General features: G+C 41.3%; 1 protein-coding gene across 1 annotated transcript; it reads left to right on the top strand.

Moving 5' to 3' along the window:
• The first annotated feature begins 185 nt into the window (after positions 1 to 185).
• Positions 186 to 27,273, top strand: neto2a (neuropilin (NRP) and tolloid (TLL)-like 2a). The gene is made up of 10 exons (XM_032561154.1): positions 186 to 616; positions 6,198 to 6,254; positions 6,848 to 6,991; positions 11,722 to 11,970; positions 13,561 to 13,608; positions 13,959 to 14,086; positions 18,848 to 19,076; positions 23,558 to 23,671; positions 24,492 to 24,622; positions 25,409 to 27,273. Exons 1-10 carry the CDS (start codon positions 607 to 609, stop codon positions 26,192 to 26,194), a joined length of 1,896 nt encoding a protein of 631 aa, XP_032417045.1. The 5' UTR covers positions 186 to 606; the 3' UTR covers positions 26,195 to 27,273.
• Positions 27,274 to 27,807: the final 534 nt, after the last annotated feature.

Below are 27,807 nucleotides of genomic sequence, written 5' to 3'. Positions count from 1 at the left end.
TCCGGGGGGGAAAAAAAGAGGTTTTATTCGACTGTTTTCTTGATTTTTCTCATTTGTTCGCCGGTTAAATGCAAACAACATCTCAACCGGAAGACGAAGCCCTGTGTGGAGTTGCACCTTGACGACGCCGCTGACAGGCAGCCGCTCATTGATGTAAGCAGCAGCGCGGCTTAAATGAGCTTCGTTCAGGAGGAGCGTTTCTTAGTTTTGACGCGGACTGAGCCCAGAAAGCGCCTCTCCTCCCGCTCCTGCTCTGTGGTTTTTCCTCTCTCCCCTCCCTCCCTCCTTTGTCTCCATTATTACTCTATCCGCGTGCGCATTTTTGGATAGCATCCTATCCGCGCGCATCGTCCCTGCCTCCTCGTCTCTCGTTGCCCGTTTTCGATGCGCTCCAGCCGAAAGCGGACCGGACTGCGTGAGGTGAGGATGCCCGGCTGAGGTTCGGAGCGGAGCGGTTCGGATTTCCAGCTGCCAGTTGCGGGCGCGCTTCTCTGTGATGGATTTACTGTTGCTTTAAAGTTGGATTTTCGTGACCCGGTTTACAATGCCCAGATCAGGGGGAGATTTTTGAGAAGAGGGCGCTTTGGAATTGCACCGGGAGGAGAGATGCACAGAGGTGAGTTCAATGCGCGCAGAGAATGTGCGCTGCGCACAGGCAGGAGCTCCGCTCCCATCCTCTGGGTGAGCCTCAGTTAAATCAATTAAACTTATCCTCCGTGTCGCGGTTGGCTTCGCAAATGAACACGTGTCCATTCAAGTGGTTTATGTCATTTCAGTCTTTGATCATTGGACCTAAACTAGCACCGTAAAGTGATCCACCTGCTGGTTTCCTTCTGCAGGTCTGGTAATGGTTGACAGCCTGTAGGTAAAGAGAGACGAAACTGCATTCATGTCAGTCAGTGTAGGTCGATTTCTACGTAGAGATTTCACTCGAATCTTTATTTCGTATTTAATTTATGTACTGTGTATTCATTTTTGCAATCAGTTTAAGATTAGAGAGGCGTTACAAATAGCCTAAGCGTTTAATTTTGCTTTATCACTATATACATATGTATATAAAAACAGCAGCCAACCCGAAGGCACATCTGAGTCGTCGTGACATCAAAGGTCAGATACCGAATCTATTAAAAGAAGAAGAAGAAGAGGGATTAAAAACCAATCACTAAGCAGAGAGTGACATGACTATCCCGATGTTGGCTAATATCTATGTTGGGAAATATTTGTTATCCTTCGTGTCTAAACGTCCTAACAGACGCGGGCTTTGTGTGAACAGGGGAACAACTTCCCAGTACTTCCATGAAGCCCTTTCTTCTGGTTGCGGGGAAACGCTCCAGGTGGAGCGGAGCAGTCGTCAGACCGGGATGCACGCTGCCCCGCACGCGCCACCGCTCGCGCTCCGCTCCTATTGACTGTCTCGCGCCATCAACACCTGTGAAACACTTGTCGCAGCACACAGAAGAAGCGCGCGCCTTCGTGCTACCTTATGGGGCTCGTGGTTGTTGTAATTTGTTCAGTTAGGCTGAATGTGTGTATGTATAGCTATATATATATATATATATATATAATCCAGATTGTATCGTCACGTCCCACTTGATGCTTGAGTTAAAGGTCGTGTTTCCCTTCTCTTAACTGGCCTATAATGTGATTATCTCCTGATCGGGGGTATTCCACCACCAATCTGTTATCAGACAGCAGTGTTTATACAAGTGTTCGTTTGTTGAAAACTGATTATTATAAGGTACAGCCAGAATGTTGGAAGATAGACGGGTGATTCAAACTTTTAGGCAATCCTTTTAATATTGTCTCGAGACGAAAGAATTTGCCATTATTGGTGTTTTTTTAAGCCAGTGTTTTTCGAAGTGTGTGCCACCGGGGGGCGCTCAAAAAGTTGGAGGGAAGACGAGGGGGGAAAAGCAAAATAAGAAAAAATGAATCTATCTTTCTGAGGAGCTCCCAAACGGACATTGAAGAAAAAATAAATACATTTAAAAAAAAATAAATATACTTTCTCGTGAGCACCTGATAGTGTCTCGTGCCATGAGATACTATCTGGTGCGCACGAGCAAGTTTATTTTTCCGTTCATTGTCCCCTTAGGGGCTGCGTAATCTTCCTGATTCCTGATTAAATTTATAAAGCTGCTATTCTCCTCAAGCTAGCATAGAAAGCGCGAAATAGAAAAGTTTTTGTCAAGAAAAAGACCGAAGGAACCGTCCAGCATACAGCCCTGTTATGGCCGACTAAAGTCAGAAGGTATGGAGACGCTTTTATGCTAAACTAATATAATTATTATTGGACATGAATTAAAATGAGAAAAAGAAAGCTTCTTTACATATCAGACAAAAGCTAATGCTAGGTGGGCGGCCATAGCATAGTAACGTTTGTGAACCCCTGTTTAAACCAACAGAGAGCACACTATTTCACACACTATTCTAAAACCGTTCAGTATTGTTTCATTCAGTTCAATACAAACACGTTTATATGTGTTAGCTGGTGACTTAAAGCTGGTCAGTTTCATTCTGTAGTCCATTGACTGCCCTCTCTCTAATGAACGCAATAGAAATGTTGATCAGGGTCCACTTCTCTTTTATTAAAAGTGTTTATACTGCATCTGACGCCCTGGGCAAAGAGCAATGTCACCCAGGAGAAAAAACAGCTCAGTGCCAAACAGCAGAATAAAGAGATAATGCGTTATTGTTTTTCTTCTTCTTCTCCTTCTTCAGTTAGTGTGAGCGTGCCAGGATTGACGATGGCAGCGTTTGAGTATTTTTAAAACTGCAACTCTCCTGAGATTTCCATACTCTGAAGTCTCTGGGGTTTCAGTCAGAATGGTGAAACAAACAAACAGTCTCTGGAAGTGTGATGAGAGGAAAAGCGTCTCTCAGAAAGCACTGCGCTCTCAAGATGGAAGCAGCATCAGAAACGACACGTTAGGTTTCACTGCTTTCGGCCAAAATGTGATGCCGGAATCAAAACGGCCACAAAAATGGACTTTTGAAGAGAAGAGACAGAGAGAGAAACCTTGCTTTATGATTCTGTGTTTTTGCTGAGGCTGCAGATGATGTTGACCTGGCATCTGGCGTCACAAGCGTGAATCCACCGAGTCGACCTCCTAACACCAAATAGGGAGCTTGAACTCAGCCCTCTGAGTGGTTCTGATCAGGAATACTTTGATGGGCGCAGCTAACGATCCGCTAATGAGTATTTTTGTCAAATGGAGGAGTTGAGCTGTCTCTGCTGACATCAGATCTAAATCCAGGATGGGCTAAAAGCAGCAGCATATAGGTGTGCAGTTGACAAGTCTGCAGGAATGATGTGATGCAATCATGTCACCGAGGAGCAGATTCTTTCAGCTCGGAGGCAGGAAAACTAGGTTGTTTTGACAGCATGGTGATGCCCCCACTGTCTTTTCAAATTAAAAGGATTTTAGGGCGTGTGTTTGGAGCTTATTGTGTCGGGCCACCTCATTAGCCACCTAAGAGATGGAGTGTGTTTGTAGTCGGGGCCAGCCATCCATACTCAGGGCCGCGGTTTCAGCTGTTTCAGCTTTGTGTGACAGATGGCTGGAGTGGACCTTTTCCCTCCCTCCTCCAGGCCTTAAATTCAGCTCACGAGCCGAAGTGGAGAAGTGATGTGGAGAAGAAGTGACTTGACCCAGAATAGCAGGGTTGAACCCGAGGTAATTTCTCCTCCTTCTTTAAAACAAACTGAAGGTCAGGAAACTTTCCCCTCCGTCCCCCCGTGGGGTGTGATGATGACCTCAGCCGTGTCGCAGGGTGATTAGGGTGTTTCCTAATCGACTTAATTCTTTCTGTTTGTTTTCGCAACAGAGCGAGTTGATTTCTTAAAGCGATTTCAGCCTCTAATTCATTGATGATATTACAAAATAGCTCCCGGCCGTTGCATAAATTAGGCAAGTTTAAAAAGACGAGAGAAAAAATAAAAACATTCCAGCTGCTCTTTCCCTTGAGGTTTCCTCCAGGTGAACCACAGTTCTGTGCCTGATTCACGGGTTGCAATGTGAGCAAAAGCTTCCAGATCCGCTCGGTTAGCCGGTGCCTGAACTGAGGTGGTCCGCACTCCAAATACGCCCGTGGTAGTTCATTCTCCCACCTATAACGCTTCATTGCAAGACAATGGAGATAGAGTTAATGAGGATCCCGGAGCCCGAGGGTCGTGAATATGTGTGCTTTTTCAAAACGAGTTCAATCACAGCCCACACTCTCTGTACCGAGGAGCGTCTCCGCTGCACACTTTGCCTTTGCTGGCCTCCTTCTCCACCGTCCTTCATTCCTTCCTCTGTGCGATTTAGGCGATGCTCTCAACTTCACATCACTCTCTAATGCAGAGAGTGAGTGGGCCAAGCTATTACTAACTCTGTGGCAATTCAGTAGACAGCATCTAATCTGTTCACATGCCCTATGTTTCATGAGTCAGGTACATTCTCTGAATTCTTTGTGTTTCTGGTGGTGTTTTTTTTTAAACTGTCTTTTTTAAAAAATCCATTCCTTGTTCAGCTTTAGTTATCCATTAAGTTTTAATGTTCTAACTTAATCCCATTATCCTGCCATCCATGTCTATTAATCTTTGATGAAATACTTTTTCATGCACTGGTTATTAGACGTTGCGCCTGTCCCCAATCTCCTTCGAGCAGAAGTAGAAACCGTCACTGCCATGGAGCCTCGGCTCACACAATGTCTGTGTTTTCACCAGTGTTTGCAAATAAGTTGTCGCTTCTCTGCACAGTTTCTGTTTTTTCTCTGATATTTCCTCCAAAGGCGGCAGAGAACAGTTTGCTTCTGCTACGTTTTGTTGAAGTGTCATTCTTTGGAATAGGAAACAAAAAATGTTTGATCAATTAATTCCACTAATTTCTACACCTGTGTTCTGAGAAACTGGCAACTTGTTAATCAGGAGGTTAAATGGTACTTCTCGAATATCACATTCAGTGACACCAATACCAAGCTAGGTTTTTCTTGATTGGTGAATATCGATGTTATGCTGAGAGGTGGAAAAAGAAGTCAGTCAAAAAAGCCCTCCCATGAGTCTATTCACCGCCTTCTCAATTTGCATCGGCCAGTCACCTCAGCCTTCCAGAGTGGGGAAACAGTTAACTTTCACCGTTTACACTGTGTAAACGCCAACAATTATTTATCAATAATAAACTATCAGGCAGACATTCGATGTATGCAAAATTGCATTGCAACAAGGGGGAGAAAAAGGGAAGCATGAGCAGCCACACTGAGGGTGATTGACAGCGCAAAAGACCTGCCTCCTGGCTCTGATTGGTTGTTTCCAGTTAGTGCTTTGAAAAGGCAGAGGAGATTGATTTTTTTCATATAGATTATCTGTCTTATGCCGCACTCTCACAACATAGTTTCAACAAATATGTGAAAAAAAAGAATTTTGTATAAAAGTCACAGACTGCAGTTTCAAGTGATCCATGCTCAAATTGGAGGGATGGATGTTTTCATGAAAGAGCAGTGGTGCAGTTTGTTACCTGCAGATCAGATCCACGTTTGAGTTTGCAGCTTAGGCTGCTGCTGCAAGCACGCCGCATGTCTTGCGTCTTCTCTTGATGGGCCGCTCAGCAGTGGGGCGTGCAGCCTCTCAAACACAACAAGATGTCTACCACATCTACACACATCGCTTAAGGTCATTCCAATATCCATCGATAAGAATCAGTCATTCTGTAGCTGCCTTGGGGTATTCCTTTGGAAAAAAAGAAGAAATAATGATTCAAAAAGGCCTGAGAGGGAAAGAACCTGGTTGTTGGAGTTACAGTTTGAAAAAAAATTAATAAAATCCTGACACACACCTTGTGCTTTGCTTGTTATCTAATTAATAGTTGAGCATCCCACAATTCCCCCCCATCGTCTCTTCATAAATACCTCATGTTGACACTTTGTGTAATTGCCATGTGGACACAGTGGTCCTTCTGAGACAGCTTCCTCCTGAAATGAATTTAATACTATCTGTCACAGCTCTGCCGTTTATTAAATATAAATAATTCAGTCACAGATATCATAAATCCATAGTCTACTGTAATTAATTAAAACTGAGTAAGACCTGCAGCTGATCGAATCCTATGTAGTTTGAGTGATTTCAACTTCTTGCTGTTTATTTAACATCAGGTGTGATGTGTATTAATGTAATGTTCAGACACTGAGGAGTAATGTGTGACATCTCTGCTTCACAGCGTGGATTCTCTTCTTTCTGATAGAAGAGGGCTTTGCACTGGCACAGAGAACTAAAGGTGAGCTAAGGCAAAACCTTAACGTCATTTTTGCACCACCTGTTGTACGTTAACGCACATCTACGGTATGCCAAAAGTGCCACATTAAATTAATAGATGAATACTTTCTTTGTTATTTATGAACATGTATTGCAAATATATGATTAAGTGCGTGATTAAATATTTGCATTTACAATCAGTTTGTTAAAACTTAACATTATTCTCCAAAAATTCTTTTCAACGTAGAATTTTTTTCCCATTTGGTTATTTTTTGTCATGTAACATGTCATTGTGGTTGATCAAATGGACACTGAAAAATAAATATATTTAATAATCACTTATTTACACTGTTTTCCAGTATTAAATCGGTTATCTGTGAGTTTATTTCTAATCTATTTTGCATTCATTTGAATTGTGGGACTTTTAGGACCTCCGTAAAAATAACCTTTCTCCTTAATTCAGTTTTCTCTCTCCTCCCGTTTTATTCCTGCTCTTTTGTTTGCTCTTGCTGTCCTTCCCTCTGATCCTTTTGCCATCTAATCATTCTCTCATTGATCCACTGATCCAATAACTGCTCTGTTTCTCCCCTGTTCTGTCCTCTTCTCTGGCCTCAGACTCCCCAGGCGACCCCGGCGGCCAGAGCCCCGGCCAAAACGACTGCGGCACGTGGGTCCGCAACATCAACGGCGGGGTGTTCATGTCACCGAACTACCCCAACACCTACCCACCCAACAAGGAGTGTGTTTACATCCTGGAAGGTATAAAGCTTGGCCGCTTTTAGCCGTTTCCTGCTCTGTTGCATCAGTTTCCTCCAGAGGGGGCTCTCTGCAGACTCAGGGTGGGCGTTTCTAAAGAGCTAAATCTGATCGGCCGGTTCCTACTGCAGAAATCCTTCCAAAACTTGAGTGTCTGAAAGGTTTCTGGAAACAAGAAGTTAATATTTCTTTGACTCAAAGTCATTTTAAGTAACATTATTTTTTGAATAATTTAAAAAAATATATCTGTACGAGTTTCACAATATTTCAGAAACTAAAGCGGATTTTGTTTTTAATTTAATGGCAGGGTATCAACATTAAGCCTCCCTATACTTATAAAACATCTCTGAAAAATTATTACTGCTGCTATATTGCTCTTATTTTGAAATGTAAGTAAAAGACACGCGCCATAGTAGTTAAAATGGCCATATCTAAAAGCAAAAATTAAAAACGGTTGTTAATTTTGACCAATCAGGTGCAGTCATTGAAAAACGGCTTGCTTTTTTGCTCGTCCAATCAGGTGTGGACTAACAAAATCAAGAGGAACATGTAAGCTTTTCACAAGAACCACATCTGATTGGACAAAATTAAGTTTGCTACTTGATTTTTTTTCTCTCTCTTTCTCTATTTTAATATCACTAGTTTACTTTTCTTGCATCAAACTTTAACTCAGTTTTTCAGTTTCAGCCGTATAGGGGGGAAAGTTATGACAATTCCAAGGGCCCCTGACCAACAGGGGGTCCTCCACAATTAATTTATTTATTTTTTCATAGAAATAAAAAAATGGGGCCTTGTCAATTACAAAATTAATTCTATTGTGTTTTCTAAAATTGTTCTTAGCAGTAAAATTTAAATGTTACCCCTCCCAGACCAAAAAGCAGACATTTGCCATGAACCCCCCTGGCTCTGCATGAAATGGTTCGTTCCCTGCTTGGAGCTTGATGGTGACGATGTTCAGCAGCAGTCAGTGGAAGACAAGAACAGCTGTGGCTGTTACTATGCTGCTAATAAAAATAATAAAGTTAGGTTTACAAAAAATAGAGACAAATAGATAAAAAGGTAAAAGTGTGAATTTGTAACCCAGTTTTTCTCCAAGAGAGGTGGGTAGACTGTGTGAGGTTATCAACCATTCAGCATAGTTAGCTTAGCTACAGCCTACTGTTTACCTCCTTTTCACTAACATTTAATGAATTAAGGAAAGAAATTACCAAAATATTTATATATTGAACTTGTACCTGTACCTTTTACCACTTAACAGATGAGTCAGTCAGCAGCAGCTCTAGCCCACGTCCCTCCTGACCTGCCCTCTCCTAAATGCAATTAAAGCTGCAGTATGTAACTTTTATAAAAATATTTTTTTACATATTTGTTAAAACTGTCATTATATTGTGACAGTATGGCATGAGGGATAATCTGTGAAAAATCTATTTCCTGTATTGTACTGTACTGTATAGAAACAATCAGTCAGAGACAGGAGAGTTTTAGTGCTGTCAATCACTATCTCATATGGCTGCTCATCCCTATGCTGTATCTAGCGCAGCCTGTTGTGAATGCTCAGTCTAGTTAGTATATCTACCATTGACAGCAAATAAAATTTTTTCCTGTAATGATAAGTTGTTTCTCCACCATTAGCACATTTAGCAGTGAGTGAATGAGGTTGATTGACAGCACTAAGACCCTCCTCCTGGTTCTGATTGGTTGTTTTGGCCGGAATGTTGCATTACTTTAACCAGTAATAGCAGCTCAGTGAGCAGGTGGAGGAGATTGATTGTTTTCACAGATTATCTGACATGGTGAACAGCTTTAACAAATATGGAGAAACATTTTTTTTATTAAAGTTATATACTGCAGCTTGAATAAAATGCAACTACATAGCACTTTTTGAGAAGTCTGGATTGTTTTATGTATATTTTACATGTTGCCTATGACTGTTGCTCGTGGGGAGAGACATTTCAGTAATCTAAAACTAATAGAAAAAATTTAAGCAACCTACTTGCATACTATATGCAGACTGGATGTTAAATTCATGAGCAGTAAATATTGTGCTAGCATCAGTATTGGACCAAAGAAAGCAAGGATGTTGCAAGCCTTTAAAATTGTGACGCTTTGATTGGTCAGATAGACTCAAGAAATTGTAACAGCAGCTGCGTGGGGGGCACAATTACATTTTTTGTCACGAGGCCCAAGATTCCTGGCGGCGCCCCTGATCACGAGTCATGTGATGGACAACTGGATTTTACTACTGACAGAAAAGACGAAGAAGACAACAGGAAGTGGTTGGAGGGTGATGGCATGGCTTGGTTTTTAATGACTTATCACATGAACAAACTTATTTATCGGTGTTTTTAATTGCAGTTCTTATTTAACGAACACACCGCAATTACAAAATCATACTTTTCTTGACATTAGCGGACTATCAGCAAAGTTTTTCACATATTTGTAATGGAAACCCAGCTGGTGTTCCCTTAGGGTCTCAGAGAACCCCCTCTAACATACCTGCTTGATTCCCTCCTTTTAGTAAATGCCCTCACCCTGACTGACATTGTTTTATTGAACCGGTTTTCCTCTCTGTCGCTGGAGGGCATCATGCATTATTTTATTTTTTTTATATGACCCATTCTGAGTTTTATAACCTTTTAAAGAGTGGTTCCTCCCCCTCACCCCGGCTTCCTGCCTGCTCGGCGCTCGCTCTGTTTGTCTCCACACTCAAAAGATTTGCTCATTGAAGGACACATAAGAGTGGAACATCTGCTGCAGAACTGGGCCTCCGTGGCTCGTCGCTGAATTGCGAGCGTCCTCGTCGGCGTTGGTGCTCGCTCAAACGTCGCATCAATCAGTAATTTGGAGGCGCGCAGGAAACATAATGGAAAAGATCATTAGCGGCTATAGGAGACGGGGATCTGGGTGATGCGTTCTCTAGACTGATGAACTGTTTGTGATGCTGAAGCACGGCTCCTCATGCAGATGAGATGCCTCCATCTTCCACGGCGCAGGGGGCGGGGGGAACAGATCTCACACACGGCTCAAGTGCTCCACCTGTGGACCAATCAAAACCCAGGCCTGCTCTGGTTCTGGCTCATCACACAGATCAGGCCGATCCGTTTCTGTCGGTTTGTCCCAGAAGGCCTCGGTCTTTCTCAGACACAGAGACGCTCACAATCCATTGTGGGGGCTAATCAGTTAGCTTTGTAATCATAATTTGTGGTTAGTGAGCCTCATTGATTGTGTCATGTCCCCAAGTTCATCAGCTAAATAGATGAGGTGATTATATATTCTGCTGTTTCTGTGTCAAGCGCTAGTCATTATTTTGTGTGTGTCACTCGGAGAGAGACGGGAAGAAACACACACACACACAGAGAGAGAGAACTGGAGGTGCAGTCATACAAGCTGCTTCTTCAAGCAGAATATCACGGATCAAATTCAAATCCGAGACACAAAAAAAAATCATTTGAGTAATTTTGTTGCAGTTATACAGAAAAGAAAAGAAAAAAAACCCAAAACAATCCACTCTTGACTTCACTCTTTGTTCTCTACTCTGGGCATGGACAGCCTCTCCAATCCCCCGCCTTGCTGCTGAAGCTCTTCTCTTAACCCCCGTCATATTTTTTTTGAGCAACCATCAGCTGCTCCTCTGTTTCTGAGGTGGAAACAGTTTTGGTTTCAGAGCGCCGCGTTTTGTGCGCCGCCGCAGACGTGCTGATTTGCCTGAACTGGCGAACTTCAGATCAGAGACGCAGTCAGAGACGGCAGCTCCGCTCCAACGCCGCACAGCAGCTCTGCTAACTGTCATGGCTCCTTATGAACTGACTGTGACTTGAGGCGCTGTACTGTGAGCGCACCGACGCCACTTAAAAAATCTCTGATTGTGAAGCTTGTTGAAAAACCCTTTCTCACTGTGACACACTTTAAAGCTACAGCGTGTAGCTTTTTACAAAAATGTGTTTCTTTTCCATATTTGTTAAAACTGTCACCATGTCGTGACAGCATAGCATGAGACAGAATGAAGCTCCTCCACCTCCATCTGTAGAAATGCATCTAAATCAACCAATCAGGACCAGGAGGAGGGTCTTAGCGCTGTCAATCAACCTCGTGTACTAAATATTTTAATGGTGGAGAAACAACTTACCGTTTCAGGAATGTTGTTCATCCGCCGCCATCAGTAGCCATGCTAACTAGCATTAGCATTTGTGGCAGGCTGTGTTGTAGTGAGCAAGTTGTAGAGTTAACAGGAAGAGGATGGGACTTAAAAAAAATGGCAAAAGAAGAATTGGGACTTTTGCAAAAGTTAATCTTTCTGCAGGACAGCTGTAAACATACAGCCTGAGCCTCATGGCAATTTTCAGTTTTAATCTCAAAACTCTTTCTCAGTTTTAAACGTTTTTTTCCGGTTTCAATTTTCTTTTACTTTTAACAAACTTTATGGCCGCAATTTAGCTCCTTATTTCTCAGAGATTTTTTATTTTTTTAATCGCTCATTTTCCTTCCACCTCACATTTATGTTTTACTAAAGCACATTGACGACTGAAAACATGAAGTTCATCATGCGCCTAAAACAAATGTAGCTATATTTGCAACAAAAAAAATGTCATCTGTTCCTACTTGGATAGTCAGACGCATAAATCCAGACTAACTATTGAAACTCGAAATCTCATTCAGATCATTTCTGCCCTACAAAAACAAGCAAATTTTTATTTTATTTTTTTCTTTGCTCTCGTGGTTTTTTTTCCCCACAGCTCTCCCCAGACAGAGGATCCAGCTGGCTTTCGATAAGAACTACTACATCGAGCCGTCGTTCCAATGTCGCTTCGACCACATCGAGATCCGAGACGGGCCGTTCGGCTTCTCCCCGATCATCGACCGCTTCTGCGGAGGGAAGAACCCGGGCCTCGTCACCTCCACCGGCCGCTTCATGTGGATCAAGTTTACCAGCGACGAGGAGCTGGAGGGCCTCGGCTTCCACATTCAGTACACCTTCGTCGCCGGTGAGCGGTGAACTCCACAAACCTCTGTTGTTTTTTTTCTTCCACATCGAAGGTTGCTCAGAGAGATGAACGAGGAGCGAAGTCGGATTAAAAATAATAAGCCGGGGCGTGCTGTGGTGGCGCAGGGGGTTAGCACGCCCCACGTTTGGAGGCCTTAGTCCTCGACGCGGACGTCGCAGGTTCGACTCCCGGTCCCGACGACCTTTACCGCATGTCTTCCCCTCTCTCCTCACCCTCCTTCCTGTCTGCCTACTGTAGAAAAAACACGAGCCACTAGTGCCGCAAAAACTCTTCGGAGAAAAAAATTGAAAAAAATAAAAAATAATAAGCCCCACAGGGTTTTCTGATTTATCTGTTTAAAATAATATACCAAAACCTAATTGAGTTTTTCTCAACATTTACAAACTCTGTTTCGATAATCTTGGTGTCTAGATGAAGCTAACGCCTGTGAGGCTCCATCAGAAGTGTAAGTAGAGCAGCAGCTGTTGTAGTTTCAGAGAAAATGAGGATGGAACATAAAATAGTTTGGAGTTTTTTGTCTTTCACCAGAATATTTTTTGCATTGTATCGTTTGTAAATCTTTTAGAAATATCAATAATAAGGGTATAAACTTTTGGAAACCATAGATCTACCTAGACCTGTGCAGTTGAGGTAAACTAGATCAAATATACAAAGGTTATAGTTAAAAAAAAAATCTCAGCATTTTGCCTTTGGCACAGATTGGCACCATCTACGAAACTGGGGGTTTTCTGTGTTTTTACTTACTAAACTTAATAAATCTGTTTTTACATGTTTATAATTGCTTGTTTTTAATGTTTTTAAAAAATACCTACTGTTATTTTTTATTCAGTTATTATAAAGAATAAGAAATTGTTATATTTGACTCCAATTGAAATGTTTTGTTTGGAAATCCAGTATAAAAAAAACAACCAAACTTTAGGAAAATTTTACTACACAAAAAAATTTAAAACCACCCAAATATCTCCTTTTTCTGGCACTACCAGAGCTCCATACAATGTCTTTTTGATGAAGATTTCTGGTCACTGACGTCCCACAGCCTTCAGGCATAAACTCTTGGTTTATGTCAGACTCTTGGCTTGAAGCTGATAAAAAGCATTTGATGCTTTTCATCAAATGCTCAATTGCTTTTTGTCAGCTTCAAGCCAAGAGTCTGACGTTTCCATGGATACCAGATATGTTTAACTGAGGGCAGGTGCAGTGATGAGTGTATGGAAAGAAGTTAAATTTGCGTGGGGCTTTACAGGTTTTTAACCTGCACCGCCAAGAGCCTGAAACATGCAGCAGATCATATTTTGGCGTTAGTGAGATTTTCGTCATGTTTGATCATCCACTGCTTCTCTTTCATCCTTCAAACATCCTAATCGTCCTTTTGTTGGGGGGTGGAGGGGATTTTCTCTCAATTGAAAAGTCTTTAAATCTAAATCCGCATGCGCTCCCATCAGATAGGAGATAAGGAATCCTCTCTGTGCTTTATCTCGGCCGCTTCGTCGGGACCGTATCATGACTCCTCTGCTTACCTGTCCGTGCGTTGAGGGTAATGTGCCTCCCAATTTTTTTTTATTATTTCAGACCCAGACTTCCATCTGCACGTGGGCGGACTGCTGAACCCCATCCCAGGTACGACGCCGGCTCTGTCCCGTCCGAACGCGACGCGCCGGTAATTGTGTATGAACTCAAAGGATGTTCGTATGCATAGTTACGAGCCTGCGAAAGGACGCAAGCCTCTTTCATCTTCCTTCTGCCTCCCCGTCTCTGTTCCTCTCCCTTGATGTTGTCCTGTGTTATAATCTTCTGTTCGCGCTTCAATTGAACCCTAAATCTTTTTCACTCCTTAACAAAACCCACCGCCTGTCACGCTCCTCTTTTCAAACATCTTGTGCGTTTATGTTCTCGCTGCTCTTCCTCGTGTTTGCCTCAGTTTTTTTTAAAGGTGTTTTTTTTTTTGTCTTCTTTGTTTCGATGTGCAGACTGTCAGTTTGAGATCAGCGGCTGGGACGGGATTATTCGCTCCAGTCAGGTGGAGGAGGAGGAGCGGGTAAAGCCTGGTGATGCTCTGGACTGCATCTGGACCATCAGGGCCCCGCCCCAGTCCAAGGTCAGTAGACAGGAGCGTATTAGTCACGATGCCGGACCCGGCCGCCTTCATCTGGAATAGAAAGCAGAAAAGTTGCCAGTGGGGGTTATCATCTTCAATCATTCCAAAGGAAGACTAGAATATGTAGTTTATAAAGTTTTACATTTCATATCTGAAATGTAAAGTTTTACATTTCAAATATGAAATTTAAAACTTTACATTTCATATCTGACTCTGGATGAAAACACAAGATGGAAAAATATTTCTTAAGCTGTATCCAGCCGTCCGTCCATCCATCCATTATCCATATTCACAGTCTGACCATACAAACTTAACTGCCATAAACTCATGCAGAACATTTTGAAATTGCACTTTAGAAATTGGCTCTTTTTTTTTAAACTGAATTTTTGAAAACTCTGTTCTGTAAATGTTTGGAATCTTCACTTAAAAATCTAAAGTAGATCTGTGTAAGTGATACTCTCAGCTATCTGACTCCATAGTTCCTGATGTAAAAAGTCTGATGTACACCCGTGTTAGAAGGCTGAGTGTCAGTCCACACCCCAGATGAAGTCATTCATTCCCCTCTAATCGCTCTAAATGGCAAAAGCCAGCATGGCTTCTGAGATGGAGCTCACCAGCGTTCACAGAAGAGAGCCTCCAGACACACACAGGTTCTACGGACGTAAATGTGAGCTGAAATGATTTAAAGGTTTACCACAAAGACCTCTGCTGTAATTAGTCTGAGGCTCTGAGTATAATTAACAACAGAAAGAGCTTAAAATCTCTTAATTGTTACAAAGAGCATTGCTGTGCTGTCCTCTGTACAGTAATTCTGTTCTAGAGTGATTCTCCTGGCTTTCAGCAGAGAACTCAGACCTTACAGACGATCTGTAGCTTAGCCTCAGTGTTATGCTTGATTACACTCACTGCAATATACATGAGCTGAAAAGTTAACCCATCCAGAAATGTTCTAGAAAGAAACTTGAAAACTAGAAAATGCTATCTGCAGAGATCTGGTATATAAAGTGAATAAATCAAAGAAATTAGCATTTCATGTCCAGATCAAATGTCACTTTTAAATTAAGGTGAGCAACTAGCAGCTTTGTCACAATTTGTTTAGATGCTTAACCCTTTCATGCATAGTGGTCACTACAGTGGACAGCTATCTAAAAGCCATTTTCTTGTGCTTCCTGTGGATTTTTATGTTATAAATGCACACATACCACTGAAGTGGACACTGATGCATCATAAAATATACCATCAACTACTGGCCATCAGCTGCAAATGCAAGAAATTATTTTTGTTAAATACAATATGGCCGACAGACAAAAAAGCATGAGAACCGACCCGGTCCCTCCTTCTACTGTAGACGACTCTTGCAAGTAAAAAAAATATTGTGACATCGGATAACCCCTAAGGAACAATACTACTGATGTATTTTTCAAATAACAACTTTGTATTTGGACAAAATTACAATTGATCACATAAAAATAAAAAATAAAAAAAAATTATTTTTACAAAAAAAATTTCCTACCTTTTTTATGACTTAAGAAAAGAATTTTAAAAAATGGAAAAAAAATTCTGACACAAAGGATCATAATTCATGCATTGGAAAGTCAGGATTCTCCAAACAGGCCAAAGTTCATTATTCAACATGGCTACTGTGTTACTAAAATGTAGTGAAAGTTGGAGTTGAAAACTATTTAAAGTATTTCTCCACCTGTTTGGAGCATAGAGAGCAGCAGCGTACAACTACTTTTGTCAGCTTCAAGTTGCTTCTGTTACCATTGTGGGCTTTTTGTTCATTAACAGAGGAACCAACTATGTTATTCATGTATATGCATGGTCACTTACAAACCATGTACACAATTTCTCCCCATATTTCCAGTTTTAATTTTCTATTGCTGCTATTACTTTTATTATTATTAATAGTAATATTACCACTGTGTGGAGAGACACGTTCCTGATTTTATATTTGATTTTTAATGTTTAAATGTTAATAAATATGTAAACTTATCTGTCCCAGTTTTTTCATTTTAGTTTAATAAATTTGCTTCTTCTTTATCGCCGAGTGAGAAATGTCCCCAGATTTAGTCTTAGAAATCTGGTCACCTTATCATAGAAGGCTACTATACTGTAACCTCTTACCAGAAAGACTAATTAATCTGTTTAATTAGTATTGTAGCATTATTACAGCACTGAATTGAAAGATTATTTTAGCAACAGTAGTGCATGGGAGAAGTATGTTGTTAGCTTGTACTGCTAATAGTAGTTAGCATGATAGAAGCAGATATTCTCACTATGGCAGCTCCTCACGTACAACCAAGAGAAAGTTTCAGGTAAAACGTATTTATCAGATCGTTTCTCATTGAACCAGTGGTACACAGTGAGCTGGATAACATAAATGTGAGCCAAACCATCAGAATCTCAAACGATTTGTGAGCATGCTCCTAAAGTGTTTGAGCATGTAGGAATTAAAAGAAAAAATTTGATGTACACCATTTATCTCCCAGTGACGCAGGATTGTACAACTTGTGTGTGTAATCACGTCCCTTTGCTGTTTAAAAGCACAAAATGGGGAGGAATACATTGCTATGCTAATATCGCTAATAACGTCTGGCTCCAAAACACTTATCAAATTACCTGGTTTTCTCAGCTTGTAGCTAAAACGTTTTAGCTTAGGTGTCTGAGTAAAGTTGGCCACCTCACCTTCTTCAAATTAAACTAAATTTGTGTCAAACTTTTGTACTGGTTTGTTCAGCAACAATTTTACTTTGTGTTGCTATCATTTTGAAGATATTAATAAAAGTCTCCAGAGAGTCTCATAGAAGGTCAACCAGTCGCTCACACATTTATGAAGTCAAACAAATTTGGTGTCAGTCGACTGTGCTACGTTTGTACTGCAAAAAAATTTCCTGCACAAACATAAAACAAACATTTAACACCAATTTTGTTTGATTTGGGTAATGTGGAGGAGCTGGTTGTACTTTTGACCTTTAAACATTCACTAATATCTTCAAAACAGAAGCAGCACTAATCAGAATTTCTGCCACCAAAGTGTCACAGCAAATCAGAAAGGTCCAACAAAAGCAACCTTTTTCTGTTCAAATTTGTAATTTCCCATCACTCGGCTTCCTTACATTCAGGTTGACTGAATGTGTGTGGCTCTGTGTCACGGTGAAAGCAGAATTTAGCAATAAAAAAACACCCTGGCGATTGAGAAGAGTATCTTTTTTTATGTGCCTGGAGTGAAAGCCCACTGACTTCTTCTGATATTTATGAGATGATATGAAGAATCTCATTGAAATTACAAACATAGTCAGGCTAGCCTTGATTCACAGCAGCTCTGTTTCTTCCCTCACGGCTAAATGACTCATCCGAACTCCCGCGCTGCTCACTGGCCGCAAAATGAGCACAAATGAATGCACATCCTAAATAGTGTAAAACCCCAGATGTACCCAAATTACATAATGAAGTGTCACATAGCGTAAGTAATGTTCTACGCTTATGAGCACATTTCTGCCCCTCCGACAGTCTGACGGACGTGTTGCGCCGGTCCGGCTCGTGCTTTCGGAGGCAGCGGTGACGATGATCTGAATTTAGCAGAGGCTCTGGCTTTTCTCGCCAGATATTAGGCAGATGAAGCAGAAGGAACAGAGGAGCGCAGTCAGCTGCTGCAGGAAACAGGTGCTACATGGGCTGGAGGTTTCGTCAGAGGGGTTGCTCTCCAATGCCAAACAAAACGGCAAGACGTTTTTGAAATAAGAATTTAATGCACACGTTGGTAGTCAGGATATGGATAAACTCAAATCTACACTGCACATACATTCCTAAGAATAACTGGTTCAATGTAAGTACGTTGTATTTTCACCACTTGTTTTTTTGCAGTCATCAACAAGCTTCTGGCAGAACTCTGGCTGGATATTTAATCACTTTTTTAACAGAACTGGTAGAGCTTGCTAAACTTTTAAGTCTAGTTTGCAAATAGTTTTTAGCCTTCTTTTTTATGTTTGTTTTTTTAGCAATTCTTCAACCATTTTTTATGTGTGTTAGGGACGTTTCTACCATCTGGTTGCAAGAAAATATTTCAGGATGTTCAGAATTAATGCAGGATAAACTACAGTACGTAGGGATAGGTTGAGTCTAAAAGGAACGGCCAGGCAGGGCAGCAGTGTGTCAGCTTTCCTTGTTTTTGCTAATTCTGTGTTGCAAGATATCTAGGTTTTAGAAGATCCCACTGTGCTGAAAATGTACCTATGACCTCTTAACATATCTACCATTTTACAGAGAGAGATGGTTGAACACACGGCTCTGCAACATGCTGCTCCAGAGCCACAAGTGGCTCTGTGGACCTCCCACATGGGCTCGTAATAATTTTGGCTAAAAATGGAAACGAACCAGCTAATGTTTTTAAATTTAGATAGAATAACAAACACATTATTTTAACAGTTTTTTTTTAACTGTCTTTTTAAATTAAAATATTTGCATTGTTTCCCCAAATAATGACACTAAAAGTCCTATTAATATGCATTTACATCTGTTTTTCTTATTAGGTTGGAATCCGTGTGCTTTTTTGTTTTTTACGACATTTCCCGTCCCACACACAAGAAAAGTACATCTTGTTTTTTCATCTGTATCTTTATTTTAAATCCTAAAGCTAGAAGTAAAATGGCGGTTCTTTAAAAGTGACAACTAATTTTCCGTAGTAGATGTATCTAAAATTACAAGTTGTCTTTTGTATTTTCCAGATTGTCTTAATGCCAGCTCTCTGTGCGTCTACAGATTTACCTGCGCTTCATGGATTACCAGATGGAACACTCAAACGAGTGCAAGAAGAACTTTGTGGCCGTGTACGACGGCAGCAGCGCCATCGAGAACCTCAAGGCCAAGTTCTGCAGCACCGTGGCCAACGACCTGATGCTGGACAACGGCGTGGGAGTCATACGGATGTGGGCCGACGAGAAGAGCAGGCTGAGCCGCTTCCGCATGCTGTTCACCTCCTACATCGACCGTAAGAGAACATGATCTGGTGTGGCCTTCTACCGCTCCTTTGACATGTTTTAAAATAGCTGTGTTTCCACTGAACAAATAATTGCACAATTGGATATTTTGAAAATAAATTCACTTAACGGAAACACACCAATTGTGAAAAATAACAATTTTTGGCGCTAGATGGGGTTTTTTTTTGGCCGTATCGAAATTGGTTTATTTGGCAAACCTGCAATGGAAACACTTTTTTTGCATCACACGAGTCACATGATCAACAACCGGATGTTGCTGCCAGCGCAAACCAGGAAGAAGAAAACAACAGGAAGTAGTTGTCATGTTTTTTAATGACATAGCGTGTGAACAAACTTATCCATGTGTAATTTTAATTGAGTTTCTTATTTAACAGAAACACCACAATTGTGAAATTGTGTTTTTGAAATGAGCAGAATATAAACTTGTTAAATCAAAAACATGAGGGGCGTGCCGTGGTGGCGTAGCGGTTAGCGTGACCCGTATTTGGAGGCCTTCAGTCCTCGACGCGGCCGTTGCGGGTTCGACTCCCGGACCCGACGACATTTGCCGCATGTCTTCCTCCCTCTCCTTCCCCGTTTCCTGTCAGCCCACTATCACATAAGGGACACTAGAGCCCACAAAGACCCCCTGGAGGGGTAAAAAAAAAAATCAAAAACATGAAAGTTTTTTTTTGTAAATATTCTTTGTGGTAGAGTAACAGTTAGTTGCACAATTGTGATTATATAAGCAGAGGGTAGGGTAGCTAACAGTTGTACTGAAGTCAAAATATTTTACCTGACATATTTTTGCTCAAATTAAAGTAAACAGTAGTTATTACAGAAATTGCTGAGGTAAGAGTAGAAAGTTTTTGGTATAAAGGCAATTCAAGTACTGAGTAACTGATCAAAACATCAATTATTTAATATTTTAAAATGACATCATCAGATGAACCAAAAAACTAAAGTTTGAGGAAATTTTTTAAAGATCAAGATGAAAATAATTCATATAAATAAAATATTTACAAAATAACAGTCAGGCAAAAGAAACATTTTTTCCCAAATTAATTTCTTTCCATATAGAACTTTAGCAAAAAACTGCAGATGTGAGTCTGGTGAATATTTGGTTAAAACAAATTTGTTCTTCATTCAGTGAAGTTACTGAATGTGAGTGGAGTATCCAGAAACTTTACTCAAGTAAGAGTAGCGACACTTCATAATAAAATTACTCAAGTAAAAGTAACAAGTACAACATAGTAAAAGTAAAGAAAAAATCCAAAAAGTTACTCAAGTAAATGGAATAAAGTAAATGTGACTAGTTCCAAGCCAACTCCGGGTGTAAGAAAACGTACACATCAAAATAAATAAAAAATTCACCTACATGCTAAACACTGATCACCACAGTTAAAGCTGGTAGTGGCAGCACCATGCTGTGGGGAGGAATATGGAGGTGGAACACAGGGGCAATCCTTAACAAATACACAGCCCTCTTGATGTGCACAGACATACCCTAAAATACTTGTTGGTCTGCAAAATTTTGATGCCACACTTTTCAGATTTTCTATTATGCTTTTTTTCACTTCCCAGTCATGTCACACTTTGTCTGACCACATGAAATCCTTTGAAATTAGACTATAATTTCCAGTCATAACATAACACAAGTAAAAAAAAAAAAAAGTTCTGTCATGTTATGACCTCAACTGATAGTCTAATTAAATCTAAACTTCCATTGTTTTCAAAAGAAATGTGCCTTTATCCTAAGAGTAAGGTAGCGCATTATTGCCATTATTTATTAGTAACACACCAGCTGCCTCGCTATCTTCCCACAGAGAGAAGCAGACATGAATTCAGCTGGTCTCTTCTGCTTTCTGTTTGCATAAGCAGTCATCAGCAGAGTCTTGAAGTGCCGTTTCAGCGAAGAAAGCTAATTAATACGCGCCATGTTTAGAACGCAGATACGAGAAAACCAATTATTTACCTCAACGTTTCTTAAATAACCGAAAGCTCTGAATGTTATCTTCACATGCCCGTCATGGCATCACGCTGAGCTCATTACAGGTCACTTTCACCAGGGAAATAAGAATTATTTGATTTATTTCAGTGAAAGCAAGAGCTTAGAGGGGTTAATAGAAATCACGCATCAAGCCTCATCACTCTTAAAAAGACGAAGAGACTTTAAACAAATGCTGTCAGAGGTGACACAAAGTAGGAGCAATTGCCGCGCGGAGGAACCGGTTCCTGTTAACGCCGTAATATTTCCATTAACTGCCTGAACGGGCTGAGATATTAATTGCCACATTCTCCTGCACACATCCCCCGACCCTGCCTGAATGCTAATGTTGTTTTCATCAGCAAAAGCCCTCACCGTTGCAGGCAGAAGCTAATAGCTTCCAAATTCAGCACCCATATTTTTTATTTTTTATTACTCTGCGAGTCCTTAAGACCGCTTCGTCCTCATTAATTCGGGTCACGCAGCTGATCTCCGGGAAAGCGGGAACGCTGGCTGAATGACTCCCAAACTTTATTTGGTTAGTCAGCGGCTGGATCTAAGTTCCCTCGGAGGTCAGAGGAAACTATTAATCTTTGCCACTTGATGTGTTTTTCTCTTCACACTTTGTCGCCTTCGATGTGCCACTACAAGATGTAAGCTGGACTTTATTAGACGTACACGAAGCGACGCTGGAGTACGCCTCCTGGAGTTGGTAACTTTGTGGTCAAGAAAAAAAAAAAAAAGGTTGAGGCGCTGCAGACGTGCTATGAGAGAATACGTGTTAGTAGGTTTAACGGGATTGATCCCGTCTGTAGGAGGAGACTTTGGCACACACTGCTTCTCACAGGCTACCTCATCTACACGTCCTCTTATCAAAGCCATTTGACCTGGACTGTGGGGCTTTCCTAAGCCTGACACAAGAAAAAGTCATGCAGTCTATTTGGCTGAAACGATTAATTTAATTAATCATGATTAACCGATTATTGACATAATCGTCAGCTACTTTTGTATTCGAATAATCATTAGCTAAAGTATACTGACTCTAAAGTGTGCCAAAACTGTACAAAAAATATATTCATTTGGAATCGAGTTCAAATTATGTAAAAAAAAAAAAAAAAATCATATTATGCAACTCTGTCGATCCAAATAGTAGTAAAAAATAAAAAATAAAAATTTGTCCTACGCTGTATTGATGCTAAGTCAGTTAGTTAGCATGTTAGCTAAGTGTTTTTTTGGCTGCAGAAACATCCTCTACAAATGATCAATGAAATGCCAATTGCTGAGGTAAACAATGAACAAACTACTCCAAGTCACTTCGTTTCATTTGTTAAATCATAAGCTAAAGAGCTCACTGAGTGATTTTATTTTTGGCTAGCACCACCTTTTCTTTTTTTTTTTTTTTTTTTTTTTACATTATGTCTATGTTGTATTTGAAAGATTCAATAAAAATGTATTGCTAAATCGGCCCAGATTTCCTTAATCTTGGGAGATCGATGATCGGCCGATACCTACATGTGAAACCGATCTTATCTATCGATCTTATCAACCCTGGCAAATCAGTCCTGAAATCAGTCCTCATTTGCTCTGCTGTGAGAACGGTTTAACGTTTAACTGACAGACCCGCCTATCAGGTCATGTTTGCACATTTGCGGTGAACAATAGTCACCTCACGGTTGTCAACTCAGCGACTCTCTTGCTATATTTAGCAGCAAAAATAATCGGTATCATCCAAAGTCTGAATTGGCAGGTCAGGCTTCTTAAAGATCGTGATCGGCGATCAGCCAGAAAACTGCAATCCCTCAAATTTAAATGACAAAAAAACCCCAAAAGTATTAAATCAATGCTCCAGTCAGTTTTCCAGAACCTTCTAACACACACACACACACAGACATATAAATGGTTACAAAGTAATTGTTCCTGCTTCAGGCCTGTTTTTATCTCAGTGCTGACCACGCCCGGCCTTCAGCATCCTCCAACTCTTCTCCCAGCGCCCGGGCCAGTGGCCGCTGCCAGTCACCTGCGTCCCTGCATCCAGACTCTAACGACGGCTCTAACGAGGTCCCTCTCTCTGCACCCGGCAGACCAGCAGCACCTCATCATGTTGCATTTTCACCCGCTCTGCCTTTCTTTTCATCTTTTCCTCTGAAATTGCCACAAGCCACCCTGCTATCCTCCGCTCCCTCTCTCCACGGTTGCAGTTCAGTGGAGCCGCCATCCGCTCCCCTCGCCCGTCCCCTGATGTCCCTTCACGGGGAAATGATGATGTACTGCTTCACGTGCGCCGTCTCCATTAGGCCTCCAGCATTTCTACAAATAACATAACATTTGTCGCTCATTACAGCCCCCAGGAGATTTTCTGCTGCTAGAGTATTCTTTTGTTAGCGTTAATGTTGTTTTATTATCCCTTTCCCCAAAATATCTCCTGGTCCTTTTCACACTCCAGTCATCTTTTATTCAGATTTATTCAGCTAAATTTTATTTCCTGTGTTCGTTTCTTGCCTGCAGCTCCCTGTACGGCCAATACGTTCTTCTGCCACAGCAACATGTGCATCAACAACACCCTGGTGTGCAACGGGATCCAGAACTGTGTCTATCCATGGGATGAAAACCACTGCAAAGGTGACCATTCAGACAGCTTTCTACGACGGCGTTTTAGGGACATTGTAGATAGACAAGCGGAGGATTAAACTTTAGCTAAAAAAACACTGAAGCTTCCAAGTTTTTTCTAGAAAATTTCTGAGGTTAATCTCAAAGTTTGAATTTTTTCTAGCAAATTTTTGAACTCTGAAATTTTAAAGGATTTTTTCTAAAAAAAAAATTCTGAGATTAATCTAAAAATTTCTAAGTTTTTTCTAGCAAATTTGACGCTTTGCACTAAGAGGTTAAATTATTTTTCTACAAAATTTCCAAGATTTTGTAGAAAAAACACATAAATGTATGAAAATAAACTGGTTGAGATTGAGATTAATCTCAAAAATGTTATGGCGGAAATTTTCTCCTTTTGTTTTTTATTTTTTTGTGTGTATGTGCAATGGCCCTAATATACCGTCTTAGTTTTCATACTGGTGCTTGGTTTTAATGTACTTACCAGGATTTTATGACTGCAGGGCTGATCAGAGAAGGTTTTTCCCCTCTTACAGATTTCTTCTGTATTTTTTAATCCTTGTCCCGAATACATTTTAATATTAGACAAAGACCACCTGAGTAAACGGACATCCTATGTGGAAAAAAACAATTCTGCTACCTTCATAAATCATGAATTATTTGTCATTTGCACATTTTTTTGGAAAGCTGGCGATGAAAATTCCTCCACGGTGATATGAAAGATTAGATTTAAGGCAAAAATATACTCTTTTACATATATTTGTTTGATATTAAATTATTTAAAATATTAAAGTGTAACAACACTTATCTTGTTTGTTCTGTCATCCTCCTGCAGAGAAGCGTTCCAAGGGGCTTTTCCATCAGATTACCAAGACCCACGGCACCGTTATCGGAGTTTCCTCAGGCATAGTTCTTGTTCTTCTTATTATCTCCATTTTGGTCCAAATGAAGCAGCCCAGAAAAAAGGTGAGTCACTCTTTTGTTTGGTCCTGAGGTAAAGTTCTGAAGGTTACACTGGTAAATGGAAATGTTTTAAGGGTCTTAGACCAGCTTAAGATGAAGAGTTGTTGTATTTGACAGCAGATAAATCCTTCGTTCAAGCCGAACTTCTCTGTGGTTTCAAGGTTTATTGTTTTCCTTCCTTCTTAAAGGGATAGTTCAGTCTTTATGAAGCAAGGCTCATGACATTATTATTAGTAATAGGCCTCTTGGCTGTTGTAGAAAAATGTTACATTGTTGTGATCCTCAGAGAAGTGATACTAAGTTTCAGTGAATCAAAACAGTTCAACCTGAAGTTGCTAATGAATATTTAGCATCTATGTGTTTTTGAAAGCCATCTCGATAAACTGACAAATTTCTTGGTTAAGTGACAATAACAAGGTATAAAACTCGTTTGGTTACAATAAGAAACATTGTTGTTTTGCATCTAATTTGCGAGGGTTTTCTCATTTTAACAAAAAACGTTCTCATTATAGCAAGATATAAGATTCATCTGGTTATAACAAGAAACTGTCGTTTTAACAAGTTTCATATCTTGTTATAAGATGCAAAGGTTTTGTGTTATAATGAGAAACTTTGTCGTTACAACAAGATACTGCTCCTCAATTTATTTCCAAGCTCTGGCAGTTAAACACCTCCATACCTTTCCTGCATTCTGACTTCCGAGGACTTAAAGTAATGTTTTTAAAGCCTTTTAAGGTATCTGAACGGTTCCGTATCCAAAGCTGTAACGGTCTGGGTGGTCTTTTTAAGGTGGTGGCTCGGCGACCTGGTGTCTTCAACAAGGCTGGATTCCAGGAGGTCTTCGACCCGCCCCACTACGAGCTCTTCTCTCTCCGCGACAAGGAGATGTCCTCAGACCTTGGCGATCTTTCCGAGGAGTTGGACAGCTTCCACAAGGTGCGTCGCTCCTCCACCATGTCGCGCTGTGTCCACGAGCACCACTGTGGCTCCCAGGGCTCCGTAGCCACCGGAGGCGGAGGCGGAGGCGGCGGAGGGAGCATGAAGCACAGCAGAACTACGCTGAGCTCCATGGAACTGTCCTACCACAACGACTTCTCCAAGCCCCCTCCCATGAAGACCTTCAACTCCACGTCCACCTACAAGAAGAGCTGCTACGGCTACAAGCAGCACTTACAGACTCATGACTGCGACCAGCAGGTCATTGAGGACCGCGTCACCGAGGAGATTCCGTGCGAGATTTATGGCCGTGGCGCAGTGGGACTAGTCGGAGGAGCGACCGTCGGAGGAGCAATGGGAGGATCGATGGGAGGAGCGATGGGAGGGGCGATGGGAGGAGCGATGGGAGGAGGCGGCCCATCGGGAATTGCTGGAGGAGGGATTACAGGCGGAGTGTCCATGGCTGGCGGGATGGGCATGGTAAGCGGAGTGAGCATGGCCGGGCCCAGTGGGATAACTGGAGGTATTGGCGCCGGGATGGCGGGCGCCTGCGGAACCCTCAGTGTTCGGGGGACCAGCGCTCGCAACAGTACCACCATAGTTGACCCACAGCAGCGCTCCATATCCATGGACTTCTAGATTCCGAAGGCTAAACGGGAAACACAGACCTTGCATTTCCTTTATGGAATAAAAAGTTACAGAAGGTCAAAAGCCCCACATAAACAGACCAACCCCTGCTTCCTCCCACGCCTCTCGTCTATAGGTAACTTTTTTTTCTTTTTTTTTTTGAGTTAATACACAAGGACCTCTCAAATTCACATGGAGCCTTTGGAAGAATGGAAGCTATTAAGAGCAACAAAATGGACCAAACTACTCATTTTTTGATACTGATGGACCTCCAGTGAAGACAACATAAAGACATTCTGCCTCTTCACTTGTCTTTCACTTAATCTCTACTTCCACCTGAAACTTGTTGGAAAATGTCCTCGCATGCAGAGCCAGACTTCTCTCCATTGGGTTTCTTGGTGACTTGGCCGGGACAGAAGGGGACTGTGAGACATGCTACAGGCAGACAGTTACATTTATTCACCTGCCAGGCACAAATATATATGATCTATAGTGCATCTTCTAATAATTTATATCCTTTTGATTTATCTTGTTGGTCAATGTACTGTACTGTTGAAACCAGAATATATCCAGCCTCATGATGTTGCTTGGCTTTTTACTCTTTTTGTTAAAATTGTTGCGGCCCTGATTTCATGGAGGTGGATTATCAGTGGCACAAATCTGATCAATGAAATAAAACGATTGCAATGTTATGTCAATATAATAATGATGTAGTTTCCATGGTTACCTCACAGGGGATACCCATCACTCTCCTCAGGGTGAGCACATGAAGAGACTGTCCTGTTTGGGTAAGAAATGTAGAAACAGAGATTATTCGGGGTGTGTGAAGTTTGTGAACAATGATTTATGGAACATGAAGCTCTTAGCTGGGAGAATCCGAGTCAAAATAAGCAACATTCCCGAACCCTGCATCTTTAATGGGGGGGGATATATATTTTTTCTCTCTTTCTCCACGACCCGATTGTGTAAAACAAGCACAAGCCTTCTCCCTGAGTGACACATGTAGCCTGTATTAGACTCATTTATGTTTTTTAACCACTTGTTGTATAATTTCATTCTGTTGAATTAAACGAGAGCTTACTCACATCCTCGAGCGGAGTCTCTCTTTTTTTCTTCTTCTGTAAACAAGAAACATAAAGACGACTCGCGGCCCACGCGATGGAAATGTCTCGTCAAGGTAAGACACACACTGTGACAAGCAAAAACCAGCCTACGCCAAGTGGGTTTTTTTCTGTTTTTGGTTTTTTTTTTTCCCCCCGCTTTGCTGCGGTGGATATTAACATACTAAGGTGCTCCGGGGATAATTTATTCGAGGAATTGTTTGAGCCTGGTTGAATGCGCGGGATTCAAGGCTGACGAATTCCAAGTTCCACTCATGAACAACATAAATTGAGATAGCGCACATCCTCCCGACTGCCACACGTTTGAATGAATCCTCGCAGCATTTCTCCACTTTTGTCTCTCTTCCATGCTCACATTCGCCTCACCCCTTCCCCGTGCTGTCAAGACGCATTTGTCCCGGCCGAACCTCGGGGCGTCCTTTTTTTAAAAAAAAAAAAAAAAAACGCGACCTTCAAATTTGGCCGCTCTGTGTTTGACCCTGATGATGTGGTCATCTGCCTCTC

Source organism: Xiphophorus hellerii, chromosome 4, assembly GCF_003331165.1.
Source record: "Xiphophorus hellerii strain 12219 chromosome 4, Xiphophorus_hellerii-4.1, whole genome shotgun sequence".
NCBI lineage: Eukaryota > Metazoa > Chordata > Actinopteri > Cyprinodontiformes > Poeciliidae > Xiphophorus > Xiphophorus hellerii.
Note: the sequence above shows the minus strand (reverse complement) of the source record. Positions and strands in the feature narration are given on the sequence as shown.

Bases quoted from the DNA above. Each gene is read 5' to 3' on its own strand.
- neto2a (XM_032561154.1), top strand. The intron at 6,992-11,721 runs GTATAAAGCTTG...TTTTCCCCACAG, and splicing joins GTGTGTTTACATCCTGGAAG to CTCTCCCCAGACAGAGGATC. The intron at 11,971-13,560 runs GTGAGCGGTGAA...TTATTATTTCAG, and splicing joins TCAGTACACCTTCGTCGCCG to ACCCAGACTTCCATCTGCAC.